The 20,817-nt window shown below is 40.3% G+C and overlaps 1 protein-coding gene across 9 annotated transcripts in view; it reads left to right on the top strand.

Moving 5' to 3' along the window:
- EHBP1 (EH domain binding protein 1) overlaps positions 1-20,817 on the top strand; it is a 196,459-nt gene that overhangs the window by 25,272 nt on the left and 150,370 nt on the right. For all 9 annotated transcript variants that reach the window (XM_057380587.1, XM_057380582.1, XM_057380586.1 and 6 more), the window contains exons 3-5: positions 2,539-2,596; positions 10,852-10,947; positions 19,803-19,856. In XM_057380587.1, coding sequence (XP_057236570.1) covers positions 2,539-2,596; positions 10,852-10,947; positions 19,803-19,856 — 208 coding nt within the window. The remainder of the gene's footprint in view (positions 1-2,538; positions 2,597-10,851; positions 10,948-19,802; positions 19,857-20,817) is intronic.

The raw sequence follows: 20,817 nt of genomic DNA, 5'->3' as shown, positions 1-20,817 counted from the left end.
AAATTACATCCAAGTTCAATAAGTAAACTTATAAAGGATACTAAAACTGGTCTCCAGCCTAATTCTTCTGAGGTGATTTTATTTGCTTTGATTATTGGCTAATGACCAGCTGAGGTTTATGATGTTAAAGGGAGAAATCTCTAGTAGAAAATATTACATAATGCTTTCAGTAAGCAATGCGCATTATGTGATTTTGGCCATTTCCTAGCACTGAGATATCATTAATAACCTTGAATGCAAATTTGCTGATTAAAAAATGAGTTGGGCTTTTTCTTCTAGAAGTATATTGGCACAGGAGAGCAAWGAACAGATTGTGGAAGGAAAGGGTGCTCTTGTTTTTGTTAGTCAAACAATTTTATGAAGATATTTTAAAATTGTTGGATTTGTGAGGAAAAGCTTCCCTTTGGGGTGTTTTCTTCCATTCTCTTCCCATTCCATTTTCCTGAATTTTCTGTCTCCATATTGTGATGACCTTCCTTGTTTGTTGTTTTTTACCAAAACCTTTGGATGTGAATTTCTCACGCTTGAAGCTGAAGGAGCAAATTGTGCTCATTACTTAGTAAAATAAATATACTGGTGAGAGARGTGAGGGGAGCAAATGCTGCTTCTGTTTTCCCATCAGTGTAGCTTGGTCTTCTSAGGCTGAATTGAGATTTAATTGGCTTTTTCATATTAGTGCATTTCATTGTGTTCCTGGCAGARGGAGTTCTTCAGATCTGGGAAATGTTGCTGGCGTGGGTTTGGATTGCTTTGCTTCGGGTTGTGTTGTTTTCTGCTGGTGGCACAAATGCAGTTCCCATCAGCGTGAATGGGCTGGTGGTGGTGAAGCCAAAGATGAGAACCCAATACCAAGTGAGCAGAGAGTTTTGAAGTGCAGCAGGATGATCTCATTACCAAGAAGATTTTGCAGAAGGTGCAAGCAGAGCCAGCCTGCAATAGTAGTTACCTAAAGAAGCCACAGAATTTACAGTTTAAAATGCAGCAGATTATTTCACTTCCAATTTATCAAACCAAACAAACAACAAAAAAAAAAAGCTTGTGTCTTCATTTGCTTTTCAGGATTTGCTTTAGCTCAGTTTTTTGGGAGAGCTTTAGTTCTGGTGGGGTTTTCACATGAATCATGGGTGAGGTATTGTTTTCAATGTAATGTGCAGCAATGATCAACAGTTCAATGGAAAAATACGTCTGAAAGAGAGTATGGCCAGCACTTCAGTGCCTMAAATGATTATTAAACCAGTTGGGGTTTCATTTGGAAAGATAGTTATTAAGTAGGTAGTCTCCCTGTGATGAAATACCAGTGGGAACAATGCCTTTACTCAGAATATTTGTGTGGGGGATTTTGGGTGCATCTTTTAAGCATGGTTTAAATGTATAATATCTTGACTTTTCCTTGGTTACACCCATTTCCCCCTATGATTTGTTTCGCTGTTGCCTTTAGAAATGCGTGGATTCTTACACTGCAGTCTCAAAAATCTGAGTTGCAATTTTTTTCCAGGCAGCGTTGCAGGTTTAGCGCTTTTAGGTGGAGATATGAACTCTTTTGAAAATCATCTGTGGGTGGATTTGCAGCTGGGCTTCGTGATGGAATTCGCAGAGTCAGGCACAAAACAAAGCTGGAATGGAGTCAGGAGTCTCCACAAGAGGGTTGTAGGTCTGGAAGTGGGACCAGAAGTGTGGTCATCACACAATGGGAAGTGTSATGGGGCGAGGGTGGGAAGTCTGGAAGTTGAGTCAGTATTAAAAACCTCTCAGACACAACTGTGAAACTAATAAGGTAGATACGATATGGCTGGGGCTATTAATCAAGAAATAATTCCTAAGAAATTTAAAGAGAAAATAATTTTGTGCTGGAAGTGTCCTTTATTGGGGTTTCCATCTACAATCATTGCAAATACCAAATAAACGAAATAAATTTACTAAATAAATTGCTTGGGGAACCACACTGATTTTCACTGTTTGTCCTTTGGAGTATAAATTGAGGAAGTGTTGATTTRCCTGTCTGGTCATCCAAGGAGATTTTGAGGAGTAATAAGGACTTGATTCTCCYGTTATTTGAGTTATTCAAGTAGAAAAATAATCCTTTGTGTAGGAAAAAGTGAAATTACCTGCTTTCTTTGCTACTTAGCAGTAACTTTTCAATATGTCTGTGTAGAAGTTCAAACCAGAATTCACACTGATGTTTGTTTTGAGTACTGGATTGTTTGCAAGGTGTCTTTATAGAGTCTGGATCCTTTTCTCTGCCCCATGGAAGAGTTTCTGTTCAGGTGTGCTGTTGGCTCTGGAGAAATATCCACAGGCAAGGAGAGCAGGAGGACAGTGATGACATTGCTGTGTGGACTGGAGGACAACCTTTCTCTATAAATACACRTCATTTTTCTTGTTAAATGGCTGATGCTGAGAGTGGTTTTTAGATGGGCTATTTTTAAGAAATCTTATTATCCACTTAGGATGTCATTATGTGYTGCAAGAGTTTTAGTGTAAACTGTTTACATATTGATCTTGTTGTATATTAAGCTGTTTCTTCCTTATCTTCAACAGGCAGCCCGATAAACTAGTGGTGGTTTGGACAAGAAGAAGCAGAAGAAAATCCTCTAAGGTTAGTTGATTCCTTAATRAGTCCCAACTTCAATGACAAGCAGGGTCAGTGGTTTGAGGGACTGTTTTTTAGAATGTGGGGAGCAGCCAAATGAATAAATGAAAAATATTTTAGTTGTTGACTTTTCTTTTTAACTCAGTTTATCCATGAAGTTCAGAATAAACTGCTGTTGATATCAGTGTTAATTTGTGGGAACTCTTAACTCTGATTTCAGCTTTGTTTTTTTGTTTAGCAGAACTGTATCACCATCAGTTCAATTCAGTTATTAATTGCTAGACCTAATTAGAAAGGAGAATCTGTTTCTTTACTAGAAGTGTATTAAAAAGAATTAAAAAAATAATAAAGGATCTGACATCCCTATAATAGGCTGATAAAGCATGAATAAGATGCTATTTCACAACTTGAAATGCTACAAACAAAAAAGAATAAAAGCAGGGTCTTCCAGCCCAGCAGTGTATCTTTGAAGTGAATTTTTGCATCTCACCTCTACAAAYACTGAGGGGAAAGCTGTGAATTTGTGTTTCCAGACTAGTAACTGAGGAGTGGGAAGGTCTGAGTGTAGTCTGTCCAGTGCCTGGACATTGATAAAGTTTGTCTTGTGTGGGGGAATTTTGGAAGTTATAGCAATTCTTCAGCACTTCAGTTAAAAAAGAGATGGTGTAAACTTTTTTTTTTTTTTAAATTTTTTTGGTGTATTCATGTAACACAAAATGATGTTTCCAAGAACTCTGTGATAATAGAGAGAGGGCACCCACTACAGAGAAGATACAATGAAATTATTGTCTTGAACAACTTAAATATTTAGAAAATGTGATATACAGTTTATTACCCTGCTCTGGAGAGACTTTGGGTTTATTTATTACTGGTACTCCTTTTTCTGACTTCCTTTTCTSATTGTCATGTGTATTTATGATACTTTGTTTTCTAACTTGAGTTATAATCTGTTCTAAGCTGTTTTAGATAAAGACTGGTTCCTGACTGCACAACTGTTGTGCATCCAAAATTCTGCTTTAGGTTATGAAAACCCAAAGGTGTTACCTGATGAGTAAACAAGGGTGTGGAATCAGCCTTGTACCTGTTCCATTTCCAATCTCTTCAGCAAAGCCAATCAAACTATTCCTGTTTCACTGAAGAATCAACTAACTCAAGCTCCTGTGAATTTTTAGCATGGGGTGTATGATGTTAGTAACTGGTGTCTGATGTGGCTCACCCTGTGATTATTTCTTTATATTAGTTTCATTTAATTTCTGTTGAACAGAGAGATAAAAGCCATACCAAAAATAAGTGCAGCACTTAAACAAGTGTTGTAACCCTGAAAAGCCTGGTGAAAAACAAGGTATTTGTCMATAAATGGCTGCTTTGTTGAAGTCCAGATTATGTTCACAAACATAAACCCTAACAGAAGTCCAGCAGGACTTTGTGAAATGATGGCTTTCTGCTTGTCATTTTGTAGCATCCAACAGTAGCATTTCCCTGAGGCAAGAGGATTTTCTGGCATTAGCTCAGCCTTTTGGGCTTGAAATTTTTTTTCCAATTGGGCCATAAAATTCCAGGATATGTTCTCGCTCTTTTGGTCACCAGGCAGCAGAATCAACTCTTGGATAGAATCAACTCAGAAAAATCATGTTTAGTAAGATTCCACAAAGGTACTTTGAAAGAGGCTGAGTGGCTCTGAAACCTGGGCAGAGGACAGAGTTAATTTTAAAGCTTAGGTGGTTGATGTGTTTTGAGCTATTTGGGTCCAAGACTGTAGATCAATAAATGTTCTTGATCTATTCGTCATCTTGCCAGTAAAATACTTTATTCAACATAGTTGTTTCATCTAATTGCTTTATTGGAAGCAAGTCAAATGAATTTTTCCTCTTCTTTTATTTTTGATGGACACTGGGTTCAGTGAGTACAAAGCATTAATAATTGTCTGTGTTCTTCAGCTTTTTGAGAAGGAGGGAGGGAGGAATGAGGTTTTAACTTACTGTAAARATGCTGTGAAGGCTTTTTGGAGGTTATACTTTCTGAACTTTTCAGATCATTAGGGTTAATAAGGGATATCACCAGCAGATACACAAACTCACAAACAYGGCCTTTTGGATGCTCTCCAGTAGCTCTGTGTCTCTTTTGTACTGGGAAAGTACAAGAGATGTCTTAACCAGAGATGTTGTGCATGTGGAAGATGGAGCTGTGGATGGACATTGGGTCTCTCCTGCTCTGACTGATACAATCTTAAAATGTCATTGAGCTGAAAGCCAAGTTCTTGATGTTCTTTGAAACCCTTTTTATTTTTGGTTTCTTTAATTTTGATATGCCTCCTAACCCACATACTTTCTTTCCAAGTAAACTATAGTGGTCCTTTTATTAGAAGAAATAATGAGAGACATCATGTGGAGGAGTCTGAATATTTTATTTCTTACTGTGGGAAACATAGAATAGGAGCTGCAGATGCGTTAAATTGCAGTGAGTTTCAAAGTGTTGCAAATGAAAAGCAAATAATCATTTTGAAAGAGCATATAAATAGCAGTSTGATGGGTGGATGGATCCAGGACCATAAATATATCCAGCAGTTACTGACCTTAATGCAGATTTAAGTTACTTACAGTTCTATTTTRGGCCCTGCTCTCCATGGGCAAGTCTAATTTCAATGTATTTCATGAGGTGTGTCAAGATGAGGTGGCTTTGTATGGTTGGGCATTGTGTGTGCCAGGAGTTTACATAAAATGGTGATTTGCAGTTTTGCTGTGTTTGGCAGAATTTCTGTGCAGTCCTAGAGCCAAAATATACTTCTTTCAGCTTGGGATGGGTGGGAGTCACCTGTCTGCTGGTGCAAATGTTGTCTGTTTGCAAAATCAGGTGGACTCTTCAAGCTTTATTTAGATGCTGTTCAGAATCCATAATTTACAGAAGGTGCAGCTTATAGCACTACACTTGTTTAACTCTTCTTCTTCAATACACTGACAAGTTGTCTCCCTAGGTTTTCAGGTCCAGGGCTTTTGGATCTTTTTTTTTTAATCCTTTTTTTTTTGTTTTGAGTGGTGGAAGAATGTCTTTGTTCTACTGTAGAGCAAGGGAAAAGCRTGGTGAAAATATGTTTACCTTCATTTCACTGAGATGCTCTCAAATTTCCAGGCTTTGAACTAAGAAATTTCACTTTGAAAATCATCATGTTGCCATGATATCAAGGAGGTACTTTCTGCTATCCCTGTGAAAGCACACAAGCTTATGCTTGAATTACACACCTCTGAAGAATCAAATTTGCACTTSCTTCTGAGAGCCTGACAGAATTATKCTTCAAAGATTCTTTTTGTATCAAAGCTGAAAGAAGGTGCCTTGCCTGTGAGTTCAAGCATTTCTCATGCAGGTTTTTCAAAAACTGCTTAAGCACAAAGGAGCAGGAACAATGTTGAGAGCAGGGRAAGAACTTGAGCAGTGAGAAGTGAGAGCCAAGAGAGGCAAAGGGGCAGGGAGTGAGAAGAATCTCTTGTGCACATCAGCAGCCTGGCCAGCATTTTTTCAAGGTTCTGCCAGCAATAAAGCAGCAGTTGGGTCACCTGTTTTGCTGTCCTTGGCAATCTGTTGCCCTTTCTGGCTGCTTTGTTGCCCARTGCCAGCCCTTCTGGGCTGCAGCTGCAAAGGCATGTTGTGACCCTGACATGCTGATGAAATRCCACTCCTGGGGCTTCTCAGTTTTTCAGTCAAGATCATACTGTGATTGTAATCCCTGGTTGTAAATTTGGGGTCATAATATCCTTCTTTTTTTCCAAGAGTTCCATAAGGTTGACTTGAGGTGACATTCTGAGGTGCAATAATGGCTATCCCAGAAAACGATGAGAAAATAACTCTGYTTTCAGGGTTTTTAGTTTGGTTGGCTTTTGATTTTGTTTGGTTGGGTTTTTTCCTAATAAGAAACCCTGGTTGAAGAGAAAGGGAGAAGGCTATCTGAGCATCATCTAACAATAATAATTGTGAATAAAGCAAGATTTGGTGAACCAAATAGCATGGATCATGTATTTAAGGAATATGTCACGAATGTGTGTCTGTGAAATTAAGTTTGAAGAGGCAGCCCAGTGCTAGAGGATCTGTGGTGGAGATGAGTTTTTGCTCACTTCCCAAGCTTAGCAGTCTCTCTGTAGTTTTTTAGCAGTAATACACATGTGCATAATGACAGTGGTAAAACATTTGCCTGCTGATGAATTGAAGACATTCATGGGAAGACCTGTGGGAATCTGCTGCTTTCCTTGTCTGCTCTAAAGGGGCACTGACAGCAACYTGTTCATCAAAGGCTGCCTGGAGTTTCCAGGGCTTTCAACTTTCTTCTTTGGCACGTGCTGGGTTTTTTGGACTGCATCCCAGTGTGACTGGAGTGTTGTTCTGCTGCCCAGCCTCTTCTGCAGGGATTTCAAGATGATCATGGGGGGGATGCAAGCTGCAGTCTGGAGTATGGTCTTTATTTGTCTCCCTTTGTGACCCTGAACTGTGGTGCAGAAGGGAAAAGAAGAAGCCATTCACAAACTGCTGGTTTGCTCTGCTGTGAGGGAATTGGCAGCTCTTCCCAGTTTATTCTTTTCCTTGTAGGACCATTAACAGCCACACACAACTCTGTGTGTCCTGGATGGCGAATGGCTTTGGTGGGAACATCACATAGAGCAAATCCTTGCTGGTGTGGAAGCACCAGATGAAGGATCTGGCTGCTTCATATCAGCTCTTCCTCTTGAGTTTTTTTAATTCTTTTCCTGTCTAAGTGTTCTGCCTGGATAACACTGAAGAAGAGGGATTATCCTTCCAAGCTGAGCTGCCCTAAGCAGTACTGGAGCCAGTTTGAGCTCCTGCTTGCTTCTGGTGCCCTGAGCAGCCTGTCACACAGACAAGTAGCAGAGCTGGCCTGATCACAGCCAGGCCAGATCTTTTTTGCTTTTATAAGGAAAAGAAAATCAGCAGTTTKCTGGCTCACAATAAAGCCACTCTTGTGGCTGCAGGTGAGGAATAATGGTAGGTCTGTTTCTGATGAGTTTTGCTTTTAAAACCCAATATTGACAGCTTGGCAATAAGAACGTATTTTTTTATTCATAAATATAAATTGTTCCATAATTTGCAGCAGGCTCAAAATATTACGGTCAGCTCTAGGATCTTCCAGAAAAGTAACATGAAATTATCCTACATAACAGAGGCAGGATGAGGCAAGGTGGTAGTGAAAAAAGCAGAAAGGAGAGGAGGTATCTAGAAGGGTAGGTTCCAGAAATAAGRAATTTAGTACCAAGTCTGTCTTTCCAGTTCAAGCACAGCCAAACAGCAGCAATGTGGTGGTGGATTGCAATCACAGGTGGTGGATTGCAAAGCTGGCTGCCTGGATTGGAGCTGTTGTTTTAAAAAGAAGAATCTCAAAACTGGATGGCCTGAAGTGCCCATGCCAGTCTGTAGGCTTGTCTCCACGGCCTTTCTGTAAGAGATTTCCTCCTYTCCCAGTGACCAGTTTTGTGCCAGAGCARTGCTGTGGGTTGGACAATRTCATTCACAGCCCTACTCTATTTATAGGGTATTTCAGCAGCCCCTTCTGTRGCTCCTGTTTCCTGATTTAAAAGAGCTTTCATGCTGCATTGTCTCCTCTCATTTCCTACTGGCAGAAAAGGGGAAGAGCTSCCTTTTGCCTTGAAATGGAACAAGMACTTCTGCTTCTCTTTCCAGACCATGGCTCCCATCGCTGAGATTTGGAGACAAGTCAGGCAAGGGCAGGGCTCTGGGTGAGGCACCTGCTGGTCCCTTCTGCTGGGCTGCCCTTGCCTTAACTTTCAAGACAATGGGAGATGGCTGGTGAAGTGGCAAATGAGGGAAAAGTGTGTCTAAAGGAACAGCCATCTGATGGCAAATGTGGTTAGAGGAGGGGATTGGGGTGGAAATTACTGTGCCCCTGACAGCAAGTCCTTGTCACCTGCAGAGGTGGCCTGATCCAGCTCCAAGCYAAGGCTTATAATTTGGGAGCTGAAAAGGTTTTTGATATAAGACAGATGTAACTTGAAGAAACTGCAGCACAGAGGTGCCTGGCATGAGAAATGTTGCATTAGAATAASACTCTGCATCTTAATTTTAAATTACTGTCATTTACAGCTCCTCTGTGTTTCTCCCGCTTTGCTTTCCCCTTTCCCTTTCTCCTTCACAACAACCCAGACATGGTTTTGATGTTATCTTTYTCTGTCGTGCTGTTTGTGTGATACAGTGTTTATTTTTCAAAGCCAGGGGAGGACTTAATAACATTCATGATCACAGAACAGCTTTGCTTTAAAAGCTCATTAGTTAGGTCTTGTCTCCTGCTYGTTGCTTTCAGTGACAGGAAAACATATCTATCCCTGTGTGTTTATTGTGTCTCACTGACTTTCCTGGTGGGAGGAAATGCTGATAAAGGGCTTGAAGTGAAGTGTTGACTGCACCAGCAAATGCTCATKTTGTAGGTTTTTTTCAGAAGATGGAACAAGTGATCCTCAGCTGAGCAGGCTGGCAGTGCCTGGACCTTGGACAGCAAAAGTTTGACATGATTGTCACTATTGGGCAAACTCAGCAGGAAAGTGCAGGTTTCAGACACACCATGAGCTCCAATTAGTTTTTTTTATGCAAAGTGGTGTCTGGAAAGAGGGATGGSCTACCCCTATGGAGGAAAGGTTATTTATTTTACAAAGTCCTACTAGAGGACATGGCACATGAGCCTGTTGAAGATCTCCATGGGCAAGCTGGGAGTGATGCAGGGGGCTGCAGGTTCTGTGGGACAGACACACAAACTGGAGCTCCAGTGGCTCTGGGAGTGGTGATATCTACTGTGCTGTGTTTGGCTGCTCACAAAATACCTTTTTCTTATAAAATATGTAAGTTTTGTTTGTGTTGTTTGGTGCTGTTTGCTCTGTTATTCAGAAAATACATCCAGACCTTCTTTAGAATTATGAGATTAGACTGAAATTTGTGGAGTGAAAATAGTAGAGATTGGGTTGTTTCAAGTTGCTCTTATTTAAAAATTCTTTTTTTTTTTTTTTTTAATGCCCCAAGTTGTTACTCTGCAAGCACAAAGCACAGACACTCAATGAAAAATCTGATCTAATTAGATATCTTTGGGAGCTTCAGTTTTGAGCACAACACCAAAGATGAAAAAAATTGTGATAAAACCGCAGGAGAGCTGGCAATGTTTGGCACTCGTGACTGTAGACAGCAGCAGAGAGTTGCTGCCTCCATAGGGATAGGAACTGCTTTTCCAGCTTTGTCTTTTCCCCCTTTGCTACAGCAAAGTCATCCTTAAAATTGCCTGGGTTGCCTTARGGTTCCTGAAAACCTGAGTCACAAGTCCTGCTAACCTTATTAAAGCAAAAATATGTCCTAATAGCCTGAATATGAAGTTCTGARTGTTGGAAGGAGGGTAAAATTGCAATGAGTGATGCTCTAGAATTAAAAAAAGAAAAAAGCTAATTTGCTTCAGGTAACAGTAAATAGATTGTACAGATTAATTTCCTGATAAAACTTACACAGATTTCTAGTAACACCCTGGCTCCGTAGCTGTCACTTTTGCAGCAGCATCCTTCCTTCATTTGTCTTACAGCATCACAAAAGAGATTAGGTTGAGGTAGAAAAAGTTGTATTTATTCCAAACCAGAGCAGAAATGCTCACACATGCTATTTTTTAGGACTAGATGTTAAAATGTAAATACAGGCCATACACCAATCCAAATTGTTGCTTAAAAATAGACGAGTTATCAGTCTGTTTAATTGTTGGGTTTTTTTGGTTTCTTTTCCTAGGTGTAGGTACCATAGCATATTAATTATTAAAAATGTGAATGTTTTGGTAGCATTATAAATCGTTGTTTTAACTTTCCTTTCCTGAAGTAAAACTTCTTGCTCTATTTAGGTGTAAATGTGATTAAACCACACTATGTGTTGTAGACAAAATAAAGCTCAGCTTGCTGCAGACATTCTGACCTTACAACCTTAATTTTTGCAAGGCTCTGAGTGTCCTGACCTGTGCTATGTAATAAAACAGCAGAATTTCGGACCTTGTGAGGAGCAGCTTTAGTTCAGTGGAAAAATCTGCCAGTGGTCTGAGTTTCCTTAGTGTCATTCTTAATGATGTCCTTTGAAGTGTTCAGTAGAGTCATGGTTTAAGAATGTGATCTTTTTGGAGTCAGGGATATGTTACTTTTACCTAAATTCCCTGGGTCCTGTGGGAGTCAGGTCAGCACTTTTATAAAGGCTTTAAAACAACTATTTGTTCTTTTTTTTTTTTCTTCCTTTAGGCACACAGCTGGCAGCCTGGAATCAAGAACCCATACCGTGGGGTGGTGGTGTGGCCTGTACCTGAAAATGTAGAAATTACTGTGACTCTCTTTAAGGTATGTTTCTTGTAAAGCATAATCTTTACTATTTCATAAACAATATATGAAAAATTCTGTCTGGAAATGCCAAATTATAGTCTCAAGGTCTAATCCTGCTGGTTTTAACTGCACAACCAGTTCCAATCTGGGAGAGAGGGATGGTCTGTTCCCTGCCAAAGCTGCCTGGTGTAGTTTAGTTAACACTGAAATACCCCCTGAGCTGATTATGGCGAGTCACTGGCACCGAGTTCAGCACATGTGTGACTGTGCACGTAGCACATGTGTAAGGATTTGGCATGGTTACAGTCTGGGAGGTTTTCTTTAAATACTGGAAGGCAGAAGTTGTCATAACACAGTCATTTCTAGACTTCCTTGTTCACTTCTAGTGCACACTGTTGGCTGCAACAGAATCCAGCTCCTCATTTCCCATTGTTTGGAATGCTCCACAAACATCACAGCACTGATGTGACTGCAGCTGTAAGAGTGTGGATCTGGAGTATTTGAGTGGTACAAAGAATTACAAGATTTTACAGGGAATTTTGTTTTTTTTTAACTGCATTTGTTCTGTTAAAAAAGAAGCTTATCTACGTGGCTGTGAAGCAGGAAGAAGTTGATGGTCATGCTATGGTTATTTCCCCCATATCATTGGGCAAGGCCCTTTCTGCATAAAGATAAACAGTGTGTGACAGWGTAGGAGGCTGCCAGGAGACTGAARATTTCTGGGATTTTAATTCCWTAGTTTTTCCTCATTCTTTACTCTGGTGCCTTCATCTGTATTCTGGCCGTTCTTATTTCTAACTGCTCCCTTTGCAGCTTAAGGCAACAGTAACATACTTGTTTCTAATCAGTAATATTTGTATTTCTTTGTCTCTGGACCTTCCTGAGTAACTGCCTGATTAGCCTTAGAATGGGAATTTATTACTTGGTTCATTAAACCTARAAAAAKGGGTTTTCTTTTYTTTTTTYYCCYTTTTTTTTCCCCTTCCTGCTTTTGGGTTTACCAATGAACACAAACTTCACAGAGTGATTTTGGCCATCATAAACTCATCTCTCTTTTTAGCAAACACATAGCCTTCAACTGAGATTCAAAAGTTCACTACCAAAAATTGTTTGCTTCAAGGACCTCTGCTTAGACTGAGAAACTTGTCAGCGTTATGTGGCAATGCTACATGTCTGTACAATCTGAACATGGTTATGCAACATTGTAAATGTTGCTTGGTATTTTCAACATTTAAAGTGAAGCAGAAATGTGCATAAATATTGATTGTGGTTATGATGTTATGTGAAGAATGAGAAATGAAGTTTMTTTTGGGTGCATCTCTGTGATGCTGTAGCTTTGGAGTGAAAATGTGTTCCAGCYTCCTTTTGCCATCCCATTTTTTATTTACACTTGCACTGCTTCGAGGTTCTGTTAWGCAGAACAGCACAGCAGCCTTGTTAGTTGTGTAACTGAGAGTGAGGGCTGGGACCATGTAGTGAGGGGCAGAAGGATCTCTGGAGCCAGTGTCAGGCAGTACAAAAACTTAATTTTACCCAGCACTCATTCTGTGGGCACATGTGTTCACTGGACTTCTTCCTSTCCCCAAAAAATGAGCCTGCCTGTCACMAGAATTGGTCTGGGAGGAGAGGTARGAGTGTGAATGTGCAGCTGTGCCTTCTGTAAATGGTACCCACTGGTCTGGATGTGAATGGGTACTGGATTTATAATCGAGATATTGAGAACYATCACACTGCCAGGCAGCTCTTACTGTGAAATCTGCTCTAATTGATCCTCCAGCTCTTCTGACAAGAGTGCCTGTGAGTGGCCAAACACCCTTTGTTCCCTGTAAGGGAATGCARGTGTGGCACAGAGCAGCTTTTTGAGCAGAATGGGTGATGCTCTGTACCTGTGTGAGCCCAGCAGCCTGCCCGACTGAGCTGTGAAGGGATTGCAGGCACAAGATGCTSTTAGCCCAGTTTGGGCTGTGCCCCGGCCTCTGGTGGCTTTGTTGGCTCTGTGGTGCTTTAGCTGTGGCACAGGACATGTCCCAGCTCCTGCAGAACTGGTGTTTTTATATCTGGGAGGTTCTGGGCAAAGGCAATCCAAAAGAGCTGCTGTTTGTCACACAGCTGCTGCACTGTTAGCAGCACTGGAGCAGTGGGAACTGTGTGATGGAACACTGCAGCCGCCTTTCTGGGAGCTGACTTGGAAGATGGATATTTGTATTGTTCCTTCYTCTAGAAGAAAGGGGACAAAAAGGGCAGAAAACAATAAAGCTCAGAAGCAGAGGCTGCTCATCCTGCAATTCTGTAAAAATCCTTTTTGGAGTCGATTCCTTGTGAAGGAGTGCAATCATTGAAGGTTTGGCATTTTGCAGTGTGTCCACTCAGCCTGACCACGTTTAACAAACACTTGTTTGCTTTCACCAGCACCTGAGAAGCTCAGGGAGCTGCTGCCTCCGTGTCCAGCCTGGCAGAGCTCCCACAGAGCCGTGTAGCAATCGCAGATAACAAACGAGTGTGGCAGTGCTGCTGGGAATGGAGTGAGTGGGCTCCAGACAGACAGCTCTGTGTTGTGGGAAATGATTCGCACGGCAGCGCATTCGTAAGTGGCTGTTGAAATGTGTTGCTGGTAGGATTAGGAGATAAGTCAAGGTTTCAAGTGCTGATGAGAATGTTAAGCGTCTCCTCTCCAGCCACGGACACTTGAGAGCTGGCTGAGCAAAGTGCCTGTGATCAGTCAGCAGATGAGATATTYTGTGTTATCTGCACAGCCCTGTTTTGGGTGTCAGCTCCTTTCCAAAAACCTATTTGTAATTCTTACACAAGCAAAGTACTGAAGAGATTACAACCTTCATTTAGAAAACTTTAATTTCAAGTAAATGTAAGCTTGTTTGTTTGTTTGTTTGTTTCAATTCACTCTGGGCTGCTGTTAAAATTTCACGATGCCCTGGAGTCATGTGGGGAAAAGCATCATATGGRTATATTGATCCAGATTCCCTTGACTAGCTGTGGCTCCTGCCCATCCAGCCACTGAAGTGCTAATTACATCAAAAATTCCATCTGTTCTGAAAGTTTTAACTTCTTCCTTTGCTGAGCTCCACACTGATGTTCAGTTATGTGCTGGGTTTTTCAACCAAACTGGGGAGAAAGAAACATTGTGAAACAATAAGCCTATTGTGTATTTAAAATTTGTAGTGCTTCATGGAAAGAGTCACAAATGCCAGAAAAGCCAGAGCTGAATTCCCACTTTTTTTTTTGTTACTGTGGTTGTGCTCCAGAAGTTAATTTTTCAGAGTCCCTGCATTAGGGAAGTTTAACTACCACATATGAAARCTTGTAAAACACAGAAAACTTTTTCTGTGAGCTTATATACAAACACAGATCTGTCTGTGAGAGAGATTTTAAACCAGAAATTTTCACTGCCGAGCAAGCCCAATGCTTTTAGTAAAGCTGAATGAGCATCAGTTGTACTATGAGGGTTTAAATTGCAACATCATTATTTYCTAGCTTAAAAGCAAAGTGACTTCCCAAGCAAAAATGTTTGTTCTTCTGGAGTAAGCATGGACTTTGCTTCACTGGATTACACAAAACACTTGTTTTGTCAGTGCTGTACGTGGTTTATCACACCAATGTAGCGTTGCAACAACAGGGACCATTACCAACTCTTAATTCCAAGGTTTGGAAGAGGCATTTTTTAAAGGCATAGCTTTCTAAGCACACAAAAAATATTTATGAGTAAAATAAAAATGAAATACATGATCAGGGCCCACATATTATTCAGAATAAATCCCTGCCATTCTTCTTGAAAGCCCAAGTCAGTTGTGCTTTGATTTTATAGGGTAATAACTGGCCATGCCGTAGCAGGAGCACTGCAGCAAAGCTCAGTGCATTATCTCAGGGGAGAGGAAAAAAAAGAGTCCAAACCAGCCTAAAACCTCTTCACAAAGCCATTTCTCATAAGTAATGGCCAAGTTCAGCTTCAGAACATACTTGTTTTGGTTTGGGAGGGACCATTAGCTTGACCAGTATGGAGAATATTCCACAGGAGGGAAAATCAGTTCCATAGGCAAAGTGGTGTGTGTTGGATATGAGAATCATAAGCTCAGGGAAATGAGGACATTTGCACATCAAAAAATTAAATGGTTAAAAACTTAAAAGGATTAGTGAGGTACTAATGGTAAAAAAACATGAAGAAAAAAAAAAAGCCATTCAGTGGTTGTTGCCTTTCTAGCCCAGAGGCTTTACAGGAAAGCATGAGCTTGGTGTGGTGGTGCTCAGGGATGTTTCTGCCGGTCTGCTCAGAGCTCCCTGCTTTCTGGCAGCTCCAATTAAAGCTGATCACAGATTTTCTAGACTAATCAGACCTCTGTAATAAGCACTGAAGGCAACAAGAATTGGGTCAAATTTTGAGTCTTGTGCAGTTCCAAGCAGCCAAGTACAAAAGCTGAGGACAGATGCTGGAGTACCCAGAGCATCTGCTGCAGGTCACTGGTGAAGGGAGATCACACACCCTGCCAGCATTTGATGTGATTCAGTGTGACAGTCCTTAAGCAGTTTTTCCCCAAGAAGAAAGGCYGAAGATTAAGGCTGGTATGAAGTGATCTAATTGAAAGATGAGCTTCAAAACCCAGGAACGCTGAGGGAGGAGGCGTGGGGAAGATAGAGAGGAAGGGACTCACAGGCTGAAGATCTTCCCTCCCCACTCTGGCTGCTGATTAGGAAATGCAGCAGTCCCTTGTTTCATATGTCCTTCATTCCTTTTAGAAGAGATGCAAAAATCTGAATAAAACCTGAATTATTGCAGGTTTGCCTTTGTTCAGTCTTCTCAAACCACCTTACACTCTGCAGAAAGGATCCAGTCCTTGACAAGAGCGGATTCATGATGGACTGATCAACAGAGAGCAGAAAAAAGTGACAGACATGTCCTTAGCTCCTCCCAAACCCAGAAGGGTTGACTTTTTGGGTGATTGGTGTGGGGATTTGAGCAGAATCTTTTCCCAGAAAGAAGCTAAGAGGTGGCATTGCAGAGAAACACTTGTAGGACAGAGCTCACTGAGGGCCGGAGTGTCTCTATAAAAGTATTTATAGATACAGACCCCACAGTTGCTGGGAAAAAATGTGAGCTGGGCTGAGTTTTTCTTCGTTTTCCTGAGTTTTTGCTGGTGGACAGCAAAGCACTCAACTCTGAGATTTGGAGAAATGTTTATCTCCAGAGAATCTCTCGGTAGGAGATCTATAAGATATYTCCTGTCTCTTGCACAGTTCCCTGCTATTTGCTTCTCACCTGAGTGCTGCTTTTGAACAYTAAGGTCATCTTACCAGAAATGAAAAGAGAAAAGGGTAGAGAAAAAAAGGCTCTAAAACTTAGATGAAGACACTGAAAAGGAACATCAGACCAAGACAGGAAAATGGGACCCATGTGTTGGTATTAAAAATGATTCTTTTTCACAAAGTAAAATGAGGAGGACAACAAGCTGTTGAATCCATTTGCCCTAGTGCTCACAGTTTYCAATTCATGGTGAAACCATAATGAATATTGGGTTGAGTGTAGCTCTRCATCTGTGGTGTATTGGTAAAGCAAATAAGTGTTATCAGAAAATATCTCTTGTCAGCTCCCTTCACTTTACAGCAAGATGTGAGGCAATTTGTTCCTTGATCTTTTTAGATATTTTTCATTATCGTTTGCTTTTAGAAAGGGGGATGGGAATGRGGTCTGTTTACAGCTCTCAATTTAAGATGTTTCCAGCTTGTGTCTGCTTGCAGGTGAGGTGAGGTTTTGTGTGCCCTGTTATCACAGTGCTTTCATACAGTGACCATTTCAAAGGCTGCTATAACCATTACTCCCAGAGTTATTCTTCTTTGGAATGGCATTTTTCTTCTTAAAGCGTAGTCAGATGTGTAGTCCTCAAATAATAGTTTGCTAGGTACATCCCATGAGTTTTATGTGGTAATAAATGGAGAATATGGATTAGCCAGTGAGGGAAGTATGTGGTGCTGTGACTTTTTTTACTCTCTTAAAATCCAAGATAAGATGTAAGATTAGCCAGATTTATAGAAACATCACCTGTTATGGAGATCATATGTGAAAATATTAGTCCGAAGTGTGACATGTTTGCAGCAGAAACTGTGCCATAACTATAATCATACAAGAATCTGTTTACATGACCATGTAATAAAGTTGAAATTTAGATATAGGACTCTGTGTGCTGCTCCTTGGGCTTSTGATAAAAGCATTTTAGTGGAAGAGTGAAGCCACTTTAGTGTCTGTTCGAGGAAATGCTGAGGGTTATGTATATAAAATTATTCAGAGCCTTCTGTTTCTGGAGATATTTGAAAACTAATAAGAAACATGGCTTTAAAAAAAAAAATTGGATTTGTCTTTAAACCGGAAATATCCTACACATATACTAAGTGTCTTAGCTTATTTGATATTCTCTGAACRTTTGGTAAGGCTGTGCATTAGAGAAGTCCTTGAAGATTTTAAGGGCTCTTTTGGGGTARTACACTTGCATTTATCTTCCTAAAGTGTTCACGACTTGCTTGCAAGTGTGTGCTAAAATGTTGAACATTAATAATCATTGCATTATGCAGTGTTACTCTGCTCTATCAGATGATCAGAAATACTCAGCAGAGCACCTGGTTCTGTAGCCCTCAGAGGTGGGAGTTTTATTGCCACTGCCAGAAAAACTTKGATTGTCTTTATAAATTATTGCCTTGCCCAAACAAAACAAGGAATGTTTTGTTTGTTACATGGGATAAAATATTGGGCCCTGACTTTGGAGGCAGTTTTAGGTCAGCCTGCAAGYTGGTGCTAATAGCTTTTGGGGGAAAAAATTGAGCAGGATGAAATATTTAAGAGTTGAGTCACTTATTATGGAGTAGCTTATTAAAACATAAAGTGGTTAATGATCCCATTAAATCTCATTATGCCATTTCATGCTGTATCAAAGGAAGCAATTAAACAGAAAGGTAATTGCCCCAGGTTAACTCTTAAAAATTTTAAGTATTTAATAGCTGGATTACAGAAAGTTACATCTTTGGACTTTATATAGTATACACCAAACCCTCAGGTATCRTGTACTTTATTTACATAATGCAGAATTCCACAAACCTGATTAATGTGATGGAGATATAATTACATAATCTGATATTTACAAGACATTAATTGGAAYGTGGAGATACCTCAGTATAATTTTTTATGTATCTACTTGCCCTTCTGTCCTTATGGTTACTGGTACAACATATTTTGACACTCACTTGCAGTATTTAAATTATTCTCTTTTTTWATAAAACCCTTAAAAGATTTATTCATCTATAAAAATAAATAGTTTTAATGTAAGTTTTTGGCAGCATCTTATATTCTGTTACAGGAGGGGCTGAACAGGGAACCCATTTGGCTGGRTTTTGGAGAAAGGATGTGCAGGAGGAGATGAGATGATATCCTCCTAGAAGTGTTATTGTAGTTCATCCAAAGAGAAGATTTATTTAAGAGCACACTTCCCAAGTTTTTTGTGTGCTGGGAAAAGGAAAGAAAATAAATTTGCTGATTGTTTGCTCTATAAGCTCACTACTTACAAAATATTTTGTGTGTTTGAAGAAAACTGGTTAAAAAGTGCTACCCACTGCCTGRTTTCAAAGCAAAACTGAAGTGAAACAAGGGTTAAAGTGAAACGAACTGTGATGAAGTGAGTCAAGAAGATTAAATGTGAGTCTTGTAGCATTCTGGAAAGAAAGGGAAAATGGTACTAATGGAGAGGAGCAAAATATCTTGATGAATTTTTAAAATTTAGAGCAGCAAGATGGAATTGCTGTGCTTGGTGTGCTGTCAGGACCAGGTGCCAAACAGTAGCAAGAAAACTGCAGGTGCTGAGGGGTCTCATATATGATGTTGGGAAATGATAATATGGAAGGGACATTTTTCTGCAAATGCCTATAGTATGCAAACATCAGAGGTAGAGGAGTAATCGAGTGTTTTCCTGTGACTAGAAATAAGAGGATAGAATTGAGGTGTAGCAAAAGCAGGTTGCAAGTAAAAAGAAATGCTCTCTTAGTCTGAGAAGCAAGAGGAGTAAAAGTTGTTTTGTTATGGTTGTTCAGAACTATGACTAGATGATTAATTWTTTTTTTTAAAAAGTATTTTTTTCAAGTAGGATACTTGATAGAGGCGTGAGAGGGATGACTTAGTATCTTCTCCACTGTTATTTTACTTYCAGGCAACAACAATACAAACCACTCCAGCAGACTGAAAGCTCATTAAATTAAAAAAAAAAAAGAAGTGCCAAATATAAGAACTTCATTGTTATTTTTCTTCCTGTTAGTGGAAATGTTTTCTGATCTTCACATGTGATACAATAGAAATGTTGTGAACTCAGGATAGATATTTAAGAATTCTGAAGTGAGGTGCTGTGCTGTGCTGAAGCCATGACTCTGAATCTCTGCTTTTGCTCATAGTCTGGGCTTAAGGAGGTTGGGGTGTTCAACTGCTCACTCCAGGTGGAAGCAAGGGGCTCCCTCCAGTGTTATCTGTTAGATTTGGATTTTTTCGTGTTTGTTTGGAAGGTGGAACTTGAGGATTAAGGAGAGATTTATCTGTTCTTTGGTTTTGTTTTTTTTTCCACTGGTTGAAAGGAAACAGAATTACAGGCCTTTATCTGCATCAGCCTCGTGTTTGTGTCTGTAGGAGTCTCTGTTAAATCCTCACTGGCATTTTTATCCCAATGTGTTTGTCATCTAATTGATAACCAATAAAACCTACATCCTAGCTAAAATATTTCCCTTTGTCATCTTCTGTGGGTAAAAATAATTTGGAGTATATGGAAATCTTGGCTGTATTGCAAACTCTTGCATCCTGGATTATTTTTAGRCTCAAATTCTCTGGTTTGTTTTTCCAGGATCCCCACGCTGAAGAGTTTGAAGACAAGGAATGGATGTTTGTCATAGAGAACGTAAGCTGGAATGTTGTTATTGTTTTTCTATATGTTTAAGACTTATTTGTTTAAAAAGATTAAAGGGTGTCCAGATGCTGAAAAGGTCTTGAATAAACTTTGAGCTGCTGAACCACGGTAAAGCAACGAAGGCTTATTAAAATACCTATTGTTATGTTACAATTAAAATACAGGAGAGGGGTGTGCTGTCCTCCACTGCTTAAATTCCTTCCCTATAAGCATCAATCTGCCTTGCATTAGTTTGCTGTGAGCAATGGAGTAAACAAGTTGGAGCTGGGTTGTGACTCACAGTTTTATGGGCTGTGACACATTATTTGTGYATGAGCAGGGCAGTGAACGAGTCAGAGCTGGGTTGTGACATCCGCGCGTCCCAAATGGCAGCGCGCCCTTCCTGGGCTTGAACTCTGCTCTKTAGGGMAGAGCACAGGCTCWTTGCTTGCCTTTGATAAGGGGTAARTTGAGGCAGGATGGAAAGGTGGGATCTTTGTGGTCCCTCAGTGATGCTGTGAGCCATGAGGTGCTCCCTGAGATCCAATCCCAGCATCGCCCTCTGCGTGTCCTGTGCACTGAAAACCCAAAAGCTGCTGCTGTGAATCTCTGGCTCCTCCGAGTCAGGAGCTCCCAAACTGTGCAGAGAGCTGAGTTCCTGAGGGCTGTACAAACAGCAGCCTTTGCCAAACTGCACTGTTTGCCATTGCACTGAGCAAGTGCTTCATGAAGGACTTTTTTCCTTTCCCTTCTCTGTGCTGGGCAGCGGCTTCCGCTGCAGGGCTGCCTGGGCCGGGAAAAGGGGAAACTGCTTCACCTGGGGTTTGCTTGAAAAAGAAACTGCATTTTGAAATACATTTGAAAGGATTGTGAGATCAAGACAGAGTGTTTATTGTTTGTTTCATTATGGTCTTGTTTTTCAGTAACATTCAATTTTTAAGTTGTTTTTAAACAAAAAAAAAAAAAAAAAATT

This window comes from Malurus melanocephalus, unplaced genomic scaffold (assembly GCF_030028575.1).
Source record: "Malurus melanocephalus ecotype Western Australia unplaced genomic scaffold, MMel_1.1 scaffold_462, whole genome shotgun sequence".
Classification (NCBI taxonomy): Eukaryota; Metazoa; Chordata; class Aves; order Passeriformes; family Maluridae; genus Malurus; species Malurus melanocephalus.
The sequence above is the reverse complement of the archived record's forward strand: the minus strand, read 5'-3'. Positions and strand labels throughout refer to the sequence as shown.